General features: G+C 42.2%; 1 protein-coding gene across 3 annotated transcripts in view; it reads right to left on the bottom strand.

Moving 5' to 3' along the window:
• DENND2C (DENN domain containing 2C) overlaps window positions 1-20,097 on the bottom strand; it is a 78,950-nt gene that overhangs the window by 16,777 nt on the left and 42,076 nt on the right. For all 3 annotated transcript variants that reach the window (XM_066352831.1, XM_066352832.1, XM_066352833.1), the window contains 8 exons: window positions 19,669-19,781; window positions 18,534-18,704; window positions 14,506-14,602; window positions 10,686-10,730; window positions 8,707-8,894; window positions 2,889-2,998; window positions 1,046-1,115; window positions 466-543 (listed from right to left, as the gene is read on the bottom strand). In XM_066352831.1, the coding sequence (XP_066208928.1) occupies window positions 466-543; window positions 1,046-1,115; window positions 2,889-2,998; window positions 8,707-8,894; window positions 10,686-10,730; window positions 14,506-14,602; window positions 18,534-18,704; window positions 19,669-19,781 (872 nt within the window). The remainder of the gene's footprint in view (window positions 1-465; window positions 544-1,045; window positions 1,116-2,888; window positions 2,999-8,706; window positions 8,895-10,685; window positions 10,731-14,505; window positions 14,603-18,533; window positions 18,705-19,668; window positions 19,782-20,097) is intronic.

The following is a 20,097-nucleotide window of genomic DNA, read 5'->3' as shown; positions in this document are numbered from 1 at the left end:
AAGCCTCAGCAACTAAAACAAAGTTCATTAAAGCCAGCATGTCTTTTGGGGTTTTCTTTCTATCCCCAAGAAAAGTTATTAAAATAAATCAACTCATTTTAAGAACGGGAGCCCCTTTTAAGTTCACCACTAAGGTAGGGGCAAAGAAGGTGGCACCGATGATGACATCATGCAGGGTGGGGTCTGGGTCCGGAAAAGACATGAGGCAAGATAAGCTTCAGGCTGAGTTCTCTGTTAAGCTGGGGGGTTTAGCAAACCAAATGAGGGTAACATGGCAACAGTATCTGATGAGGGAGCTAAACCTAAGCCTTTGACCTGTGGCTCTAACCTACTGGTGGGGAACCCTTCATAAAGTAGTATTAAAGTCTATGCCCCTTAACATTGCCTGGTGACATCATCAGAAACCTCATTTTACTCAGAGCTCAGAACAAACACCACTTTTCCTAAGAACTATTCTGCACTCACCTTTGAAAAAAGGTTGAAACAGCCCAGGCGACTGACCATGCAGTAGACCTCAGGGAGTCGCTTTCCTTTGCCTTCTGGCTAAAAGAAAAAAACTCAATAAAGCAAAAATTAAGCTGCACCACCTTTTACTAATTTGGACTATTAATACTCTCTTAATATTCTTTAATACTGCGTAGAAATCAAGGTTCTCATTCTCAATGAACACTGAAAGATGAAAAAATGGTAAAAAATAATAGCAAAACTATTCCAGGTTCAGTGGAGGCATTTAAACAAGAAAATGTAACTCAGAGCTCCCTTGATTGGCTCATGGTACTCCGTTCCTCTAATGGACCCAGACTGACTATGCCAGCGGTTTCTTTCTGTATCATAAACAAACAAAATAAATCTGTACCCTTTCATTCTGGAGTACTCTGTGACTAACGCCAACCTTGTTCTTACTTCTGAAATCTCACATAGCTTCTTTAATACAGGGATCATTGAGTTGCCCTAAAACTCATCTGGAGATAGTGTTTCTGAAGTTCCTGGTGTGACTCGATTGTTTCTTCACCAACCCAGCCTGTAGCTCAAGTTTAGAACTTACCAAAAGCTTCTTACAGTAACCAAACCACCGGCTCCCATCTTCACCAGTTAAGACAAAGGAGAAAGTTTCACTGAAAAAAAACAACAACCAGGAACTAGTTTGAGATCCAAACAAGTGCTTATGACATTCCTCAGGGAACAAACAATTGAAAATTAGTCTAACAGCAGTCACTTTGTGATGTAAGAGGAGGCATTAATATCGCATTTATTGCAAGTCACACTACTCTGGAGAGTCCCGGCCTTGAGACTGTCTTATCTTGCACTGGAGCAAGAGAGTAGCTATAGGGTGAGTTATAGAGGCAGTTGCCTTCTTGTGTTTACCATCTAGCTATTTGTCAAGACTATTTTCCTATTGTGGAATGTCCAAGCTAGTCAAACATATCAGACCCAGCTGGTGGTGATGCAGTGGCTAAAGCATCGGACTGGAACACAGAGGAACTAGGTTCAAAACCCTGAGGTCGCCGGCTTGAGCTCAGGCTCATCAGGCTTGAGCGCAGGCTCACTAGCTTGAGCATGGGATCCTAGACATGAATGACCCCATGGTCGCTGGCTTGAGTAAGGGGTTACTTGCTCTGCTGTAGCCCCTGGTCAAGGTACATATGAGAAAGCAATGAAGTAATGTGCTGCAATGAAAAATTGATGCTTCTCATCTCTCTCCTTTCCTGTCTGTCTGCCCCTGTCTGTCCCTCTCTCACTAAAAAAATAAAAAATAAAAAGTTAATGGGAAAATCATCTATCCTCACTAGGAATACAGGCAACAAGATATGCATAGAGAGTTTATGAAGATAATGTATGAAAAACAGACCTAAAGATGCCCAAGACATCACAAAAAAGTCCAAATTTGAACAATACATTATGTCCACATATGATCAAAATTAAGGATTGGAAGGGAATATGCTAAAATATTTACAGTGATCGTCTCTGAGTAAGCAGAATGCCAGTAATTTCTAATTTTTGCTTTTTATTTACTCTGCATTTCCCGAATATTCTAGAATAAACACACATAACTCGTTCGGGGGGGGAGAAGCCAGCCCCGGAGCAGTAGCCTATGTGGCTCGCAGCACCACTGTCAGCACAAAAGCTTCAGGACCGATGGCTGGGAGGAGAGTGGCAATCGAGCTAAACTGGTTGCGAGACAGCGGCTTAGTCTGGAGGTCACAGGAGGCAGCAGGGCAGGGCTACTGAGGCAACAGCAGGGCTGTCTTCCTGCAGGTCACCAGCATGCGACACGGGTCACAGAAGCGCACCTTTCAGTCCAATTGATGTCATCAATAATTACAATTTTGAACAGAGCAGTAATCGACTTTACAAGCAGGACTCACAGACAATGATGGTTTATTAATTAAATATGGAATTTTTCTCTAGAGACCAGGAAGAAACTCTTGATACTTCCACTCTCGGTATACTATACATTCGAAACGGGAGCCACCGGGCGCACAGTGTGGGCTGTGGCTTCTTCTATCAACTTGAAGGAGAAATAAGATGCAGCCATTGCTCTGTTTTACCTGTTTCTGAGTCCCTACAGTCTAGTCGTTTCCCCCCCTTTTTATCCACTTGGTGGCATTTCTGCTCAAATGTGAAGAAGAACCTTTTTTACTGCAGAATTGGCAAAACGGAGAGACTCTCAAACTTGTTTTCCCTTTGACATTGAAATCAGTCTGTGTTTTCCTTTTTTTGAGTCCTGTGGAGGAAATGCTCTCATTCTGTTTCCTCCTTTCTACTTCTGCATCCTTGACCTGCCAGTGTCCACACAGCCTGACTGCCAGTTCTCCCCACCTCTCAAGCATTCTGATTCTACTTCTGTGGTCCCAACAAACAGAAATCAGAAAAAGTAGACTATTTACCTCTTGAGTTCTGAGGTTGGAGCCCAGTCCTTCGAATCAGGAAAACAAAACTTGGGGATAACTTTGAGCCTCTCTTCAGTATCTTTGGCTTGCTTAAAGCCATGATCACCCTGAAAAAGATAACAGTGCAGGTGATTGATATTCTGTGTCAGTGGAGAATAGATATAAAGAACTCAGTGTGGTCTTGGGAAAAAAGGGCTTTCATAAGCCTAAGTGGTCATTCTCAGCACAGTTTTGAGCTGATTCACAAAACAGGAAGGCCAAGACTGATAATCACTGAAGAAGCACTGAGAACAAAGTTACTGAGAATAAAAAAATCCTATTTTTACATAGAAATGGTATGGAGATCCTATAATCTGATATAAGAGAGATAATATAACTATAAATAGAACAAAATTTCTATTTTGTTATAACTATAACTATTTCTATTTTGTTATTTTCTATAACTGAAAATAGAACAAAATAAACAGAAAACAGAATTCTATTCTATAATATGCTGATAGCAAAAACCTAGTCAGTTCTAGACACTCTCTGATCAATACGCAGAGATGTTTTGAAAGGCAAATGAATGTTATTCAGAAAAGAAAAATTTTAAATCCACCCAATATATAATCATTTCTCTAAGCATGTAATTTTTGCTACCTAATCACTAGCTTGGAATTTCCTGCAAAACTTTAACATGAAAGACCCTTTTGTGAAAGTCTGGTATTGTCCTTAAAGGACAGTGTGAATTTAGTTAAACCAAAGACATTGAAAATTTTACTATAAAAACAAGCAGATAATAAGTATAATTACCATATTGCCTTCATGTAACTAATACAAATGCTCTATCCTTTCATATCTAAAGCAAAACATGCAGCTATTCTGGGTCACATGGATATTAAGTTCTTTTTCATTTTCTTTTTTGACAGAGACAGAGAGAGAGAGAGACAGAGACACACAGACAGGAAGGGAGAGAGATGAGAAGCACCATTTGTTGCTTTTTTTTGAGAGAGAGAGAAGACAAAGAGACAGGAAGGGAGAGAAAGAGAGAGAGAGATGAGAAGCATCAACCGTAGTTGTGGCACCTTAGTTGTTCACTGATTGCCTTCTCATATGTGCCTCGACCAGGGGGCTGAAGCTGAGCCAATGACCCCTTGTTCAAGCCAGTGACCTTCGGCTCAAGCCAGTGACCCTGGAATCATGCTGAAGATCCTGTGCTCAAGGTAGAGACCTTGCGCTCAAGCCAGAGACCTTAGGGTTTTGAACCTGGGTCTTCAGCATCCCAGGTCAATGCTCTATCCACTGTGCCACCGCCTATCAGCTGGATATTCGTAAGAAAAAGAAAAGCACTGTGATACAGTTTTAGTGGTACCACATGATATTGTTTTTATATTGTTAACTGATTCACAATCATCTTCATTCAAGGTTTCCCACAATAGGATCAAGAGGGGCTTGATCCTCTCCCTAACTTAGGCCTGATGCACAAAGATGCTAGTAACTTGCTCAGAGACACACTCCTGAGTCACTGCCAGAGTCAACTGGATCCTTATCTGGTTCTGAGACCATTTAATTCAGGCTGTGTTGAAAACAAGTTCAATCTCAAGATTTCTCTCTGCAAATATAAGACTGATTAAAAATAGGGGGCAAATATTAAAGCTCCTTTTTATAGAAAATTTGATTCTTTAAGACTATTTAGATTATATTTCTCAGACTCTATTGGCAATATGTTACTACCATCCTCTCAGACTACATGGAAGAACTTTATAAAAAAATTGAACTTGTCCTGGCCGGCTCAGCAGTAGAGCATCGGCCTGGCATGTGGAAGTCCCAGGTTTGATTCCAGCTAGGGCACAAAGAAGAAGCACCCATCTGCTTCTCCACTCTTCCCCCTCTCCTTTCTCTCTTTCTCTCCCCTTCCTGCAGCCAAGGTTCCATTGGAGCAAAGCTGGCCCGGGTGCTGAGGATGGCTCCATAGCCTCTGCCTCAGGAGCTAGAATGGCTCCAGTTGTAACGGAGCAATGTCCCAGATGGGCAGAGCGTTGCCCCCCGGTGGGCATGCCGGGTGGATCCCAGTTGGGCACATGTGGGCGTCTGTCTCTCTGCCGTCCCATTTTTCACTTCAGAAAAATAAAAAAAATTAAAATTAAACTTACTGATTTATTTATAATAGGATGTTATTGAAGATTTTTAAAAATGAGAACCCATACAGGTAACATCTCCTAGATTCCAGTACAGTTGTTCTTCCCTAGCTTTTCTAGTGAAACAGAAAAGGGTTATACACCCAAAGTTCTAATGGGCTGAGCAAGAACTTAAATGAGAGAAGTGTTCCAAGTAAGCTGGATAGTGAGTAAACACCCCTATTTAAAGGGCTCTCTCCTCATCAGTGCCAGCCATATAATCTGCAGAACACAGTGCAAGAACTGCAGGCCCCTGTTCAAAAAGCAGGAAAAATTACATATAAAGTAAAATACAGAACTTTTTCTTCTGTGGTCTTTCACTCTTTAATGGGCTTTTTATTTGCTATTTAATGTCATGTTCCCTCAGGCACAAGAATCCTGGGTCAAGTTCAGACCCTCACAAACCTCACAGGTGCCCAGGGTCCTGGCCCATGATCTGGTGCACAAGCAGCCCACCAGCTTCTGGGTTTCCAGATGCAGAGCTGAAACTGTGTACCGACTGGAGGTGAGGAAACTAGGCCAGGCAGCTCCCCTTCTCACGGGCCCACTGCTCCACCCACAGCAGCTGGGCCACCCCAAGGGGTAGCAGCCTCCACATGGGGATGTGCTTGATATGCGGATTGGGGTGATGGAAACTCCTGTCCCCCCGAGGCACCCACTGAACACGAGTGACACTGGCAGCCCAGGGCAAGGAGGGTCTCGCTGTGTGCTGCCTAGGGAGGCTGTGGGACAACGCTTACCTGGCCCCGACCTTCTCCATGTCTTATGCCCAAGCCCCTGCCAGGGACAGGGGGCAGCAGTCACCGAGTAGGGATGGGGGAGGGCATCAGACAGGGCCCAGGAACCAGAGGGCAGGGGAGAGGACAAGTGGAGAACCATCCAGGGAGGCAGCAGGAGGTGAGACCACGCATGAACCAAGGATTTAAGACCTAGGCATGTGCTTCCTTGTCACATCAGACCTCACTTGCAAAACAAATACAAAGACAAAATGATCAAGAATTGCAGTGGTACCGGCAGAGCACTGCCTCCCAGCACAGGGCCCTTTTTTTTTTTTTTTTTTTTTTTTTCATTTTTCTGAAGCTGGAAACAGGGAGAGACAGTCAGACAGACTCCCGCATGCGCCCGACCGGGATCCACCCGGCACGCCCACCATGGGGCGGCGCTCTGCCCACCAGGGGGCGATGCTCTGCCCATCCTGGGCGTCGCCATATTGCGACCAGAGCCACTCTAGCGCCTGGGGCAGAGGCCGAGGAGCCATCCTCAGCGCCCGGGCCATCTTTGCTCCAATGGAGCCTTGGCTGCGGGAGGGGAAGAGAGAGACAGAGAGGAAAGCGCGGCAGAGGGGTGGAGAAGCAAATGGGCGCTTCTCCTGTGTGCCCTGGCCGGGAATCGAACCCGGGTCCTCCGCACGCTAGGCCGACGCTCTACCGCTGAGCCAACCGGCCAGGGCCCACAGGGCCCTTTTGAGTGAGGGGCGTGTGTCACTGTGCTGGTCACATACCCGTGAAGCCAGTCCCGCCTTACCAGCTCCAGCCAATTCCTGCCACTTAGGAACGCAGGCTGAGTGTTGGTAGGCGTTCCGGTTTCTCAGGAAGAAGCAGAAATACAGATTTTTATGTGACATTGTATTTTTAAACACTGGCAACAAATAACTTATTGTTATTTTTATAAAAACACCACAAATTTGGCCCTGGCCGTTTGGTTCAGTGGTAGAGCATCGGCCTGGCGTGCAGGAGTCCCGGGTTCAATTCCCAGCCAGGGCACACAGGAGAAGCGCCCATCTGCTTCTCCACCCCTCCCCCTCTCCTTCCTCTCTGTCTCTCTCTTCCCCTCCCGCAGCCAAGGCTCCATTGGAGCAAAGATGGCCTGGGCACTGGGGATGGCTCCTTGCCCTCTGCCTCAGGTGCTAGAGTGGCTCTGGTCGCAACAGAGCGATGCCCCGGATGGGCAGAGCATCGCCCCCTGGTGGGCAGAGCGTCGCTCCCTGGTGGGCGTGCCGGGTAGATGGGAGTCTGTCTGTCTCTCCCTGTTTCCAGCTTCAGAAAAATACAAAGAAGAAAAAAAAAGAAAAAAACCCCCAAAACACCACAAATTTAAAGAAATGTCTGTAGGCTCAATTTGCTCAGAGGGCAGCAGTTTGCAAGCCCTGATGTAATGGTCACGCTTCTCTTTTTGTGGTTGTTGCTACAAAGCTCAGAGCCACATCTGGGGTCCACGTTATAAGTAGGCTCTGTGAGGGCAAGGACCAAGAAGGTCTTTTCCATTTGTATTCCTAGCACCTAACAGCACTGGGAAACAGCAGGTATTTAAGAAATACTTGATGAGCCTGACCAGGCGGTGGTGCAGTGGATAGAGCGTCGGAATGGGATGCAGAGGACCCAGGTTCGAGACCCCAAGCTCGCCAGCTTGAGCCCAAGGTCACTGGCTCGAGCAAGGGGTTTCTTGGTCTGCTGTAGGCTCGCAGTCAAGGCACGTGTGAGGGAGCAATCAAAGAACAACTGAGGTATTGCAACACGCAATGAAAAACTAATGATTCTCATCTCTCTCTGTCCCTGTCTATCCCTCTCTCTGACTCTCTCTCTGTCTCTGTAAAAAAAAAAAAATACTTGATGAAATGAAGGAATCATGTTTTGAAAAAGGCAGAGCAAACCAAATAGTATTGTTAATAATAGCTACCATGTATCAAGTGCTTACTATGTGCCAGGACCTGCGCTTTACATACATTATGTCACTAATCATGGCTAACATGATATAGCGCTCACGACACTTCAGACACTGTTCTCAAGGTCTTATACAGCTCAGGTAGTCCTCACTCCACTCAGAGGGTCAGACACTGTTTATGATTACCGCCATTTTACTAATGAAGAGTCCAAGGCACAGAGCAGATAACTGCCCAAAGTCAAAGAGCTAATAGGAGGCAAATGCTGACAGCTGCTTTAAATTGCTATCTTGTGCTGCCTCATTTATTATTCCCCTCATTGAAGATGAGGAAATTGAGACTTTGTAACTTGCTGAAAGTCACTTAGTAAACAGCAGAGCAAAAAAATGAAGAACAAACTTGGATAATGAGCTTTTTCCTCCTTGGCTGCAGCTCATGCCTGACATAAGATGTCATGAGAGCCTGACCAGGCGGCAGCGCAGTGGATGGAGTGCAGACTGGGATGCAGAGGACCCAGGTTCGAAACCCTGAGGTCACCGGCTTGAGTGCGGGCTCACCAAGTTGAGCGTGGGATCATAGACATGACTCTGTGGTTGCTGGCTTGAGCCCAAAGGTTGTTGGCTTGAAGCCTAAGGTTGCTGGCTTGAGCACAAGGTCACTGGCTTGAGCAAGGGGTCACTCGCTCTGCTATAGCCCCCTGGTCAATGCACATATGAGAAAGCAATTAATGGACGACTAGAGTGCCACAATGAAGAATTGATGCTTCTCATCTCTCTCTCCCTTCCTGTCTGTCTACCCCTATTTGTCTCTCTCTCTCTCTCTGTCTTTTTCTGTCTTAGTCACACACACAGAAAAGATGTCACAAGAGTGGTCTACCAGATCCTACAAGGACAGAATTACTAAAAGCTGGCTGAGACAACAATAAACAAGAAGAGAGCAAACAAATGTACACAGAGACACAGGAACATTCCTGAATGCCTCCTGGCCTGCTTGCACCTACCTTGCTAGGGAACTGCTGTATGACCTGGGGAATGTAGCTTATTTCTGATGGCTTCTTCTGTAGAGACACCACCACAAAAAGTTCAAACAGCTGCTGCTCCTGCAATTCAATGAGATCGCGCTCTAAGGTCTGGTAGTGGGGGTTCCTCTTGGAAGGCTGCTGCAGTTGTGCTATGCGCTTGTGGCGATCTGCAACGACATCACGGAGCCTTGTTCTTCTTTGGAAGCACCAGTATTCCTCTAGCACCCACCGGTCGCAACCCAATGGAACTAATCTCTCAGCTGCTGCTGAATGACTGTTGACTAAGCAATGTCTGCCATTCAGACATACCTGTTAGGTTAGGACACGCTTGAGGGTCAAGTGCAGAGTCTTATAAGCACCTGGGGGCCCTGTATTGGGACTGATGTTCTTTGTCCTAACCAATACTATGTCCCAACATATACGCTATGCCATCTTTTGTGGCATAACACCAGGACACACGGCCTGACAAAAGCTGTCACTGTTGGGATCACAAAATCATGGGGGTAGGGCAGAAGATCTAATAAAAGAATTGAGGCCTCCAGAGGGTGAGGACATAACGGGACGAGTTTGATAAAATTAAAACATAAACTATCCTCCCATGAAAGAAATTTTCCTTTTCCTCTCTTTCCTTGGCATGTATTTCTAATAATGGACATGTGCTTACAGCAATAAATGATGCTAACTAAATGCAAGAGGAAAAAACTGAAGTAGAGAAGACATCCGCTAGCAGACTATTTCTCAAGAATAAAATTATGGAAGCATACTATTTAAACAGTACAAGCAATGCTACTCAAAACTGGATAGCATTGATCCTTTATTCTCATTTATTTCCAGTTCTGAACAATCTGGCGTCATCTCCACTAGGGGAAATGTAGTACTTGCAGAACAAATAGTCCAGTGGCCCAGAGAACCACCTATGTGTCATTCTGCACCAATGAGGGAAAGACTCATCCTCTGACTGTTTTGTTTTTTTGGGGAAATATGATGCATTCTGCTCCCAGAAGAGTTACGCTATGGACCAAAACTACAACGAGGAGTGGCTCCCAGAATTACCCAGCACATTTAGTGCTCTAAATTTAGTGCTCTCAAGTTTTACTTATCACAAAGGGCTCAGCTCAAGAAAATTTTAGGTCCTGTTTCTCAGGAGCAACAGCACTAAATTAGTCATCTGTACACATCCAGGCTGAACCTGATGCTGCCTTAAGTTTCACCTTGAGGCAAGTGCAGAATCAAACACCTGAAGCAACTGAGGCCAGTGGAGGCAGCAGCGACTGCTAATCATAAGATCCGAGTATCAGACGGGGACCTGCCCTGCGCTCAGCTTTGATTATTCATGTCTCCTGCTTTTTCCATGCCTCGGATGCCAGTCAGTTAAACAGGAATTAAGCAATTTTCTGTGAAAACCCATTAGATGAAGGCTATCAAGCACCATGAAGCAGCTGAACAAATATAGCCAAAAATGCAAGGTATATTTTACCTTTTAACAGAAAGTAAATTGCATAATAATTTGGAATATAAATGCCTGTGAATAAGAAATAAATCAATGTTTTTTGTCTCAATGTCAGAGATATCAAACTTACTTAATTACACTCAAGTGACTAAGAAAAATCAGATTTAATGCCAAGTATTTGTCTCAGAGGATGATTCACACATCCCCTGTTTTGGCTGCTGGGAAATTTCTACACATTGTCTGAACACGCAGCCCTGCCACTCCCCTAAGAACATTCCATCTGAAGAACCATACAGGTCTGTCTCACTCCATCATGGGAGATTTTTAATGCTGTCAAACATCTGACAGTGTGCTTAGCTCCCCAAACCTCAACGCATTCTTATAATGAAGAAATAACCTACAAAAGGAAACTTCATTTGGGGAAAACGTGCTTAATCACACAAGCAGGTGCCACTCCACCTAGAACCATGATCATCAAAAGAAGGGAGCAGCCCATTGACTCACTCACTCTTTGGCAGATACTCAGCATCACTTTCGTTCCCACTGGTTTCACCTGAAAAGAGAGAAGGAGTTTCCATTTGTATTGTCCAATAGTAGGAAGTATCGCTTCTCAGCCTTTCGGCTCAGATCAAATGCCGTAGTAGGAAGTGCATGAGGATGAGAACAATATATAACCCCCACTGACTTGGGGGCTGGGAGTCAGGAATGCTGAGCCTGTCTCCTACCACTACGTTCTATCAGTCGGACTGTCACAAAAGAGAATAACAGGCTGAGAGATGAAACTATTCCGTCTTCTTCCCACACGCTACCCCCTCCTCAGCTCCTCTCTCCTCCCCAGTTGTAGAAATTAACAGCAGTTCAGACTAGTTCTAAGAAGTCTAGTTCAAAGTGGATTCCATTTCTACATTCATATCCTTCCCTATAAGTTCTCGAAAAAGGTGGACTATCAGCCTGACTAAACAAAAATCTCAACACAGAAGAAACTACGAATTTCAAATAATGGGAACATGTTGGGTTAAGAGGAATTACCAAATTAAGTTTAGGACCTAACAGTCTAACACTTGCAATACCTCTAAGTTACTTCTAGGCCAAACTCAACTCTCACTGGGAATTCTTATAGTGTTAGACTGCTTTAAACTGCTCTTATTTTTCTCCAAACAGATTTTAAGTTTCTTGAAAAAAAAGGGGCTATGCTTTTACAAAGCAATATTTTACAAATGAATAAAAAATTTCTAGATTAAGCCTGAAAAGTTAAAGCAAAATAAAAAAAAATTTTTTTTTAAGTTTTTTTCAAATGCTGTCCACAGAAACATAAACTGTTACAATCCGTTTGTGGCGCAACTTGGCAGCAGCTATAAAATTGTAAATGCATATATTCTTTAATTAAGCCCATTTCTAGAAAGTTATTCTTACCAATATACAAAATGTATTACCAATATATAAAATTATAAGCAAAAAGATGTATATTGCAGCAATATATATACTGATATATATACTTATATATACCTATATATATACATATATATGTCTATATAGCTACATAGGTACATACACACAAAACTTAAATATACACAGGTTAAATAAAATATTAGAAACAACCAAAATATCTACGAGCTAAATAAAATTCTTTTGCATTTGTACAAAGAAATACAGTACAGCTCTGAGTTCTGTGGATATTTCTGTGTTGCTATGAAAGGACTCCAAACTATATAAAAAAAAATTTTTTAAGGCAAGACATACAAACTCTGCATGGTATAAAACCAGTTGAGTAGAAAAAAATATTTGCGTGTGCATAAACTTTCCTGGTACTAGTAGGAGAGAGTTTGGGGAACTTTGGCTTTTCCTTTTATCTTAGTTGATATTATTATAACTTCTTGTTGTGCTCATTTTAATTTTATAGTAAGGAATAAGAGAACCGAATAAAAAATATTGCCTCTTCATAGCTAGGTGGGAAACACACTTAAGAGTTGTTGCAGAAAAAGTAGCTATTTAATGCTGTATACTACACGTTTGTAACTTCAAATTCACCACCACGACATAAACGTACACTGGGCTACACAGCATTGTTCAGTATGAAGGAACAGCTGTGAGCTCCTGAGTCCTATCTGCATCCTTAGCACCGGGCACCTTTTGGGAGCCTATGACGTGCCTGGAAAGAAAGAAAAGAAAGGGAAAAGGGAGGAAAGGTAATAAAAATGAAAAAGACCTTATAAAAGATTGTTTAAGTGGCTTTAAAACATTCACATCTATGGGTTTTGATGGCTTACATTCTGAGACATTAAATGAAAGTTAAGGGGTTTCTAAGCCAAGAGGAAAATCTACTCAGAATTGGTAGGGATCAAAAAAGTACTAGGTTGTTCCTTTTTTATGTGTGACCTCAACACACAAAATTATAATGACAGAATTGAAGAACGGTAATGCCTGATAACGGGAGCTTCACAAATGTTTAGGCTGGAATAGATTCAGTAACATTAAGCATGTACTGACAGAGTAGGTAAATATCATTATCTGGGTACTAGGCACTGCTGATAAACAGACAAAAGCTTAAGGAGGAAAACAGAAATGTGAGAGCAGAGCCAGGAGACCCCGAGGCATGGAAACCCTCCTGTCCACTGGAGAGGCTGTCACAGCGACTGCGCAACTGTATGCTTTCTTTGAGCCACGCGGAAGAAAAACAGTCCTATTTTAGGGTACAGTTTAGGGTCTGCTTTGTGTTTGTGTGTGTTCACGCTGTTGAATTTTTTTCTTTTCAATAATGATACAGTGAAATAAGAAGTTGGCCCTTCAAAAGCCTGTCTTAGAGCCAAATTTACTAAAATGTTCCTATTCCATAAGGCACAGATGTACAAATAAGAGATTGGTATTAATTTACTTAGGGTGCCACATCTGGAAAGTAGTTATCAATAGACTGCTATTAATTTGGAGAGATTATAATATCCTTCTAGAATTTATCCAGGCCCCAGTGTCTTGGTATATTGTACATAATTTACAACTTAATTTCTGCCCTTGTCTATAAAACAGCCAAATTACTAGCTACCACAAAGGGCTGCTTAGAAAATTAATGATAATATATCTGAAAGGATCCAGCATAACACCTGGATCAGTTTTCATCTTCTGTACCTAATTCTGAATTATACAAATTAAAAGCCTTTGGCTATATCTGTAGTGAAGATAAGAAGATAGATGGAGAGAAATAAAGGGTTAAACTATTAAAAGTTTATGAAAAAACTAAGAGTAACTGTTGGTGACGGAAAAGGATAAGACTTTGTGGTTCCATGCTCCTTGACTGAAATCAACATTTCCTTCTCTGGCTCAGCTTAGTCTGGAAAATGAAGATAGTTCCTACCTCTCACTGCGGTCATATGTTACACGTGAGATAGCGTATGTAGAGACACTACTGCTTCATTCAATAACGTTAGCTATTATTACTAACAATAACCAAAAGTGTTTCTTCTGCAGAAGGTCTAAACAACTTTTAATAGTTGCCTTTGAGAATATAAAAAGTCACATTTAAAATGGTGACCAGTTGATTTTAATCATCACAGAGAAAAAGGAGTCTTGAATTGTCACACAAAGGACTGTATTTTCAGATAGTAACTGTTAGAATGTAGAGTAGATTTTCAAGGGAAATTAAGAGATTTCTGTCTTTGAAAGTCCGCAAAAATATGAAATACACTCTTCTGGTATGACTTGGCTGGTGTTTCTCACTTATAAATCTCACAGACAGAAATTGCTGAATTTTGCATATTCTTTGCCAGACAACCAAGAATCTTGCATAAGTTTTTAAAAAAAGTCTAATAATTCACTCCAGATGTGAAAAGTTTCTTAATTAAGACAAGACTTAGCTTGGGGCAATGGGCACATGATGCGCTGTGCAGATGTTGTATTGAGTTGCACCCCTGAAAGCTATACTCCAATAAAAATTAATTAAAAAAGGACAACATAAGCTTTATCTAGGCATCTGAAGGATAAAACTACAAGTTGAGTACCACATGCCTTTAGTCTCCACTGGAAGTGTCTATACTGATAAATGACTATAAATCAAAGTAGGACTACAAAATAATGAAGCAATCTGCCTACGAAAATTAGTCTCATTGGTTTATAATTATTTTAAAATTTATTTACTTACTCATCCAATAGTTATCACTTGGTACAGAACTAAATAAAAGGGGCCTGAGGAAAAATAAGAACTAGTACCTTAGCCTAAAGAAGTTTTAAATTTAAGACAGGAAAGTAAACCAAAAATTATCATTCACATCGCACATTAAACTATATAATGGCTCTCCCCTTGTGTGCTGACAGCGATGGACAGCTGGAACAACTCTTACCTTTTGAAGGAGGCACATCTTTTCCAGTGAAAGGGTGTAACTTCACTCTCTTCTTCCCTCTCTTTGATTCAAAGATGTCATCTATTCTCAATACAAGCTGAAAAAAGACAAAAAAAGGACAAGGTAAAACCAACACCAAGTTCGAGGCTTAACAGTATTAATTGTGATTCTCATTAAGATAGATACATTTTATAAATTAAAACTTTGACATGTCTCATTTTGAATCTAAAATATTTATTAAGGGCCTGGCCGGTTGGCTCAGCGGTAGAGCATCGACCTGGTGTGCAGGAGTCCAGGGTTCGATTCCCGGCCAGGGCACACAGGAGAAGCACCCATCTGCTTCTCCACCCCTCCCCCTCTCCTTCTTCTCTGTCTCTCTCTTCCCCTCCCGCAGCCGAGGCTCCATTGGAGCAAAGATGGCCCGGGCGCTGGGGATGGCTCTGTGGCCTCTGCCTCAGGTGCTAGAATGGCTCTGGATGCAGCAGAGCGACGCCCCAGAGGGGCAGAACATCGCCCCCTGGTGGGCATGCCGGGTGGATCCCGGTCGGGTGCATGCAGTACTCTGTCTGACTGCCTCCCCGTTTCCAGCTTCGGAAAAATGAAAAGAAAAAAAAAACAAATAAAATATTTATTAAGACAAATGTTCTGACACAAAGCCCATATAACATGGGTAAAAGAAGGAGGACCCTGCCCAGAGGAAGCCAGTACAGGCTCCTCGAGAGAGCCCTGGTCATGCCATGCCACAATGTGCAGGGCATCTGGCTACCACACTCAGCAGGGTGACCAAGCCCTCACTATGAGATTCAAGTTTTTGCTTGCCCAGAGTAGGAAGTAGAATACTCATTCACTTGGAAGGCAGGGTGGGGCTCAGTTATTTTTGCTCCCAGGAATTTTTAGCAAAGAGAGAATAATGATGCTTGGAAAGGTTTTGTCAAAGGGAATACTCTCTTTTCCACTAGGAACACTAATATTACTATTTATTTTTAAAATGTCATAAAGTTAGGAGACTCTCAAATATGATCAAGTACAATAACTATGCTCCATTTGATAAACATTATTAAGTGATTTGCTGCTGGGACATGTGTGTGAGAGACAGACATAGACATACATCCAGACTGGGCTTAAAAAAAGAGGAAAGAATTATAAAGTTGATCAATAGCCACTTTTAAAAGGAGGAACTAATTAGTTTCTTTCATGTATTGAATATATTTTTCTTTTTCTTAAAATTCCAAGCTTTTTCTTAACTATTAGTCCTGATTTAACATATTTAATGCGCCCTGGCCGGTTGGCTCAGCGGTAGAGCGTCAGCCTAGCGTGCGGAGGACCCGGGTTCGATTCCCGGCCAGGGCACATAGGAGAAGCGCCCATTTGCTTCTCCACCCCTCCCCCTCTCCTTCCTCTCTGTCTCTCTCTTCCCCTCCCGCAGCCAAGGCTCCATTGGAGCAAAGATGGCCCGGGCGCTGGGGATGGCTCTGTGGCCTCTGCCTCAGGCGCTAGAGTGGCTCTGGTTGCAATATGGCGACGCCCAGGATGGGCAGAGCATCGCCCCCTGGTGGGCAGAGCGTTGCCCCTGGTGGGCGTGCCGGGTGGATCCCGGTCGGGCGCATGCGGGAGTCTGTCTGACTGTCTCTCCCTGTTTCCAGCTTCAGAAAAATGAAAAAAAAAAGAAAAAAGAAAAAAAAATAACATATTTAATGCTCAGCATTACAATTGTTAGGCACATTATATCTATACAATGATGCCCAACAGTGATGCTTGAGAAAAGCACTCTTTCTCTTTCGTCTTTGTTTCTCTAGCGATGCTGGCAATCCATAGGCAGTGAGTCAGTCCAGTGCAAGAACATAACATGTGAGAGACATGTGCTTCCAATATGCAGATTATTACCACATTTTTGGATGAGTTTGTTCTTTTAAAGATTGTTGTAGCTGCTATTCAAGTGAAAAATTATCAGTGTGCTTCAATATTAGCATTATAAAAAACTGAATAAGAAAATCCAATGTGGAAAGGTGTTGTTAGGGGCTGCAGGAAAGCTGTCTGAGAGTAAACATGTATTTTTGGTTACAAAATGAACAAAACAAGCGTAAATATTAATGTGCATTTGAAAAGTATATTCCAAAGTATACTCAACTATTATATAGAAAAGGGAACAATCTGTTCTAGAAATATGAGATAAAGTAGAATTTAAATTTTGGTTATGAGTTGGAGAGGAGCCTACTTTTGTCTTCTAACTGTAGGAAATACTGCAGAACAGCTTCCTAAGAAATGATGGAAACCACACTGCTGTACACACTTGACACAAACAATGAGAAACATTAGGAAATCTACTCCCGCAAGCAAGGGTTTCCATGGCAGGGAAGGAAAGAAAGGGTGGGGCAGAGGCATATGGACTAGATCAGTGATTTTCCAACTATGAAACCAGCTTCTCTTCCAGGATGGCTCTAGGCATCAAAGGGGAACAAATGCAAACAGCTTTCCTGTGGAATGTTGTTCCTAAAGATACTCCAAGCGAAAATTTGTATTGCAAGAGGAACATCCTAAAAGCAGGTAATTCAAGGAAGGTCACAGGTAGAAATGCTAAGAGTCTGTTCCTGCCCAACAATTAAGAGTTCCCCATCATCCTCCCCCCATCCCACAATCCTCAAAACAAAATAAAACATACCTTTGGGAAATATCAGAAAAGAAAAAGTTGGAACCTATCACCTATAGCCTGAAAGAGAACACACTTCAAGCACTCAGGGGTCCCGCAGTTCGGGAAATACTGAGGCACGAACTCTAGAGCACTGCAAATCTCCTTGGGTCTCATTAAACTCTACAGTCCATGATGCCTAAGTTTTGTTAATGCCATTCCAAGAACCACATCTTAAATGTAGTCCCTTTTGTGTTTGTGTTCTGGGTCCTGCGACCACGAGGAGTTGTTTCTGGGCTGTGTGGGATGCTGCTTCGTTGACAGACTGCTGAAGGCCTGGTAATCCTTTCAACTTCTGATTTTTAACTCTTCCTCACCATCCACAGGAGAATAAACAGCTAATGATTTTTTTCACGGAGAGAGATTAGTGCTTTTTGGAACTGTCTCTTTAACTTTGCACATATTAAAGAGGGAGGGGCAGGAAATAGAACAGAAGAATTAAAGTAATTATGGAACAGAATATTTCCCAAGGAACCAATCGGTTGCTAAACCAAGAAACAGCTGTGACTTCTGTTTAATGTTGAAATCAGGTACAAAAATTGTGTGCTAAATGAATACGTACAGCTAACTCAGATGGGATTAAGGAAAGAAATACTATATAAATGTCTGATTTTTTTCATCTCTTAACAGCAATCCTGAAAACATTCTGAATTACGGAAGAACAAAGTAACATAAAGAGTTTTAAAATATTTTCATGTAATTTCTCAAGCATCTCTCCTAATTATATATGTCTGTCTACAAATAATCCCATTTTCTTCATTTTGGTTCCAAGGGCTCTCGTTGCAATAACAACAGATTTTTGGCCTTTTCTCCCTTGGGAAAGAAATAACTTATTTAATATAATTGCCAAGAACTTCTATTTCCAAGTAATAGTCAAATTTTGTTTTTCCTTCCTCTGAATGAAAATATTTGTTCCAAATTTAATGGCGTATATTTGTAATTACTAAAAATTTGTAAACTCAAGCACAAAATTGAATTCACTTTGGCAAGTATAAATTGATGATTTTTATTATAAATTATAAACAATAAAGGAGTGAGAACACTGAAGCCAGCTTAATGAAATGTTCTTGGACATGGCATGCCAGTGCTTCCTTGGAACAGGCTGTGTCCTGAGAACTAAGGTAGCTGAAGTGAAGCCCTCTACCTAAAGTCAATTGTCCAAACCCATCAAGAAACCTTCATGGAAGCCATCGTGCATTTTTCTGCATGAGCAAAAACCTAAAGCTTAAAGCTGCTTTCCAATCTTCTAGTTATAGTAGGTTAGTCCTAACCTATATTCGTACCAGCCTAAAGTCTGTTTGCTTAAATAAGAGTCAAATTAAGCAAGTCCTGGAGTCCTTACCCTCGGAAGATTTTTTCTTTTCCTGTTTGCAACCTCTCCAGCACGGAAAAGCTTCCACTCAGTTAAAGTGACAGGCAAAGTGGTATCCTTTGTGAACTTTGACCTTAAAAAAGCTTGTGAGTTCTTCAGTTCCATAGTCTTCCGGTGAAGAAACTGAGGTTTGGGAGGAAGCTAAAACAGAAGACGAGGTAGTGGTAAGGGTGAGATCATCTAGTCCAGTGGTCCCCAACCTTTTTTGGGCCACGGACCGGTTTAATGTCAGAAAATATTTTCACAGACCAGCCTTTACGGTGGGACGGATAAATGCACAAAATAAAATTATGCGACCGGCTTAAAAACTGGTATTTTTAAATATAATTGTCAAACTTACAAGCGTCAAGAGTGAGTCTGAGACGGATGTAACAGAGGGAATATGGTCATTTAAAAAAAATAAAACATCGTTCAGACTTAAATATAAATAAAATGGAAATAATGTAAGTTATTTATTCTTTCTCTGCAGACCAGTACCAAATGGTCCACGGACCAGTACCGGTCCATGGCCCGGGGGTTGGGGACCACTGATCTAGTCAACCCCTACCTTCTCAAGGTCAAAGCTATTCCAGAAAAAGATTTCTTTCTTTTAAAATAATCTCATGTGAGGATACCATAATTTCTTTTTCATCATTTGCAGTTTTTCAAGTTTTCTAATCCAAGTTTTTCTACTACAATGCAATCAGATCCCAGAAAACCAGAGGTCAGAGTCCTCACCGACTCAAGGCAGCTCGCTTCCCGGGTGGGGAACGCTTCCAGGGAGCAGACAAGTTGAGGCCATAGGGAGATACGACTAACAGGGGGCTGTGGTGACTATCTACAGTGAACCCAAACTTCATGGCCTGTCTACCAGTGTTCATATTCAATTTCTGAAATGCTGAAAAACAAACAAGCCACCCCTCCAACCAAAGAAAACAAAGACCTGTGTGCCGTCCCCCAAAACAAAACAAAACAAAACAAAACAAAAAGCCACCACTGACAACAATAAAACCCCCACATTTCAGGGCCTCTTAGTTTTGACCCTAACAGTAAAGCCATTTCCACCCCTTCTGTAGGGACCGTAAACAAGATTTCACGTTTCCTTATGTTAACTCTCTGGTTATACCTTGGGCGCTCTGAAGGCACTCTTAGGGGGCGGGAGCCTCCACGCTGAAGGGGATCTCCACATGGGAAAAGACTGCACTGGAATATCTTCATATGGATTTTCTTTGGTGGGATCTTGAAAAACAATAACAACAAAAAGTTTAGAGGAATATAATGAAATGAAAGCAAAATGATTACTGCTAGGAAAAGAAAAATTTAAAACTGGTTAAAGATGTTCAGCATTGCTGGAGGGAAGGAGGTCTTAAATCAATGGCACTTGAAGCTTGTAATCTACTCAGGCACCCTACCAAGCTAAAAAAGTTCTCAAAATACTGCGCTATAAACATCTACTTCTGAACTGAGCAGTCTGCTAAACCAGTTGTATAATCCATTAAAGAATAAAATAATTCACATAACAAAAATTTCCATATTAGAAAGAAAAATCTGGCGC

This window comes from Saccopteryx leptura, chromosome 11 (assembly GCF_036850995.1).
Source record: "Saccopteryx leptura isolate mSacLep1 chromosome 11, mSacLep1_pri_phased_curated, whole genome shotgun sequence".
NCBI classification, from domain to species: Eukaryota; Metazoa; Chordata; class Mammalia; order Chiroptera; family Emballonuridae; genus Saccopteryx; species Saccopteryx leptura.
The sequence above is the reverse complement of the archived record's forward strand: the minus strand, read 5'-3'. Positions and strand labels throughout refer to the sequence as shown.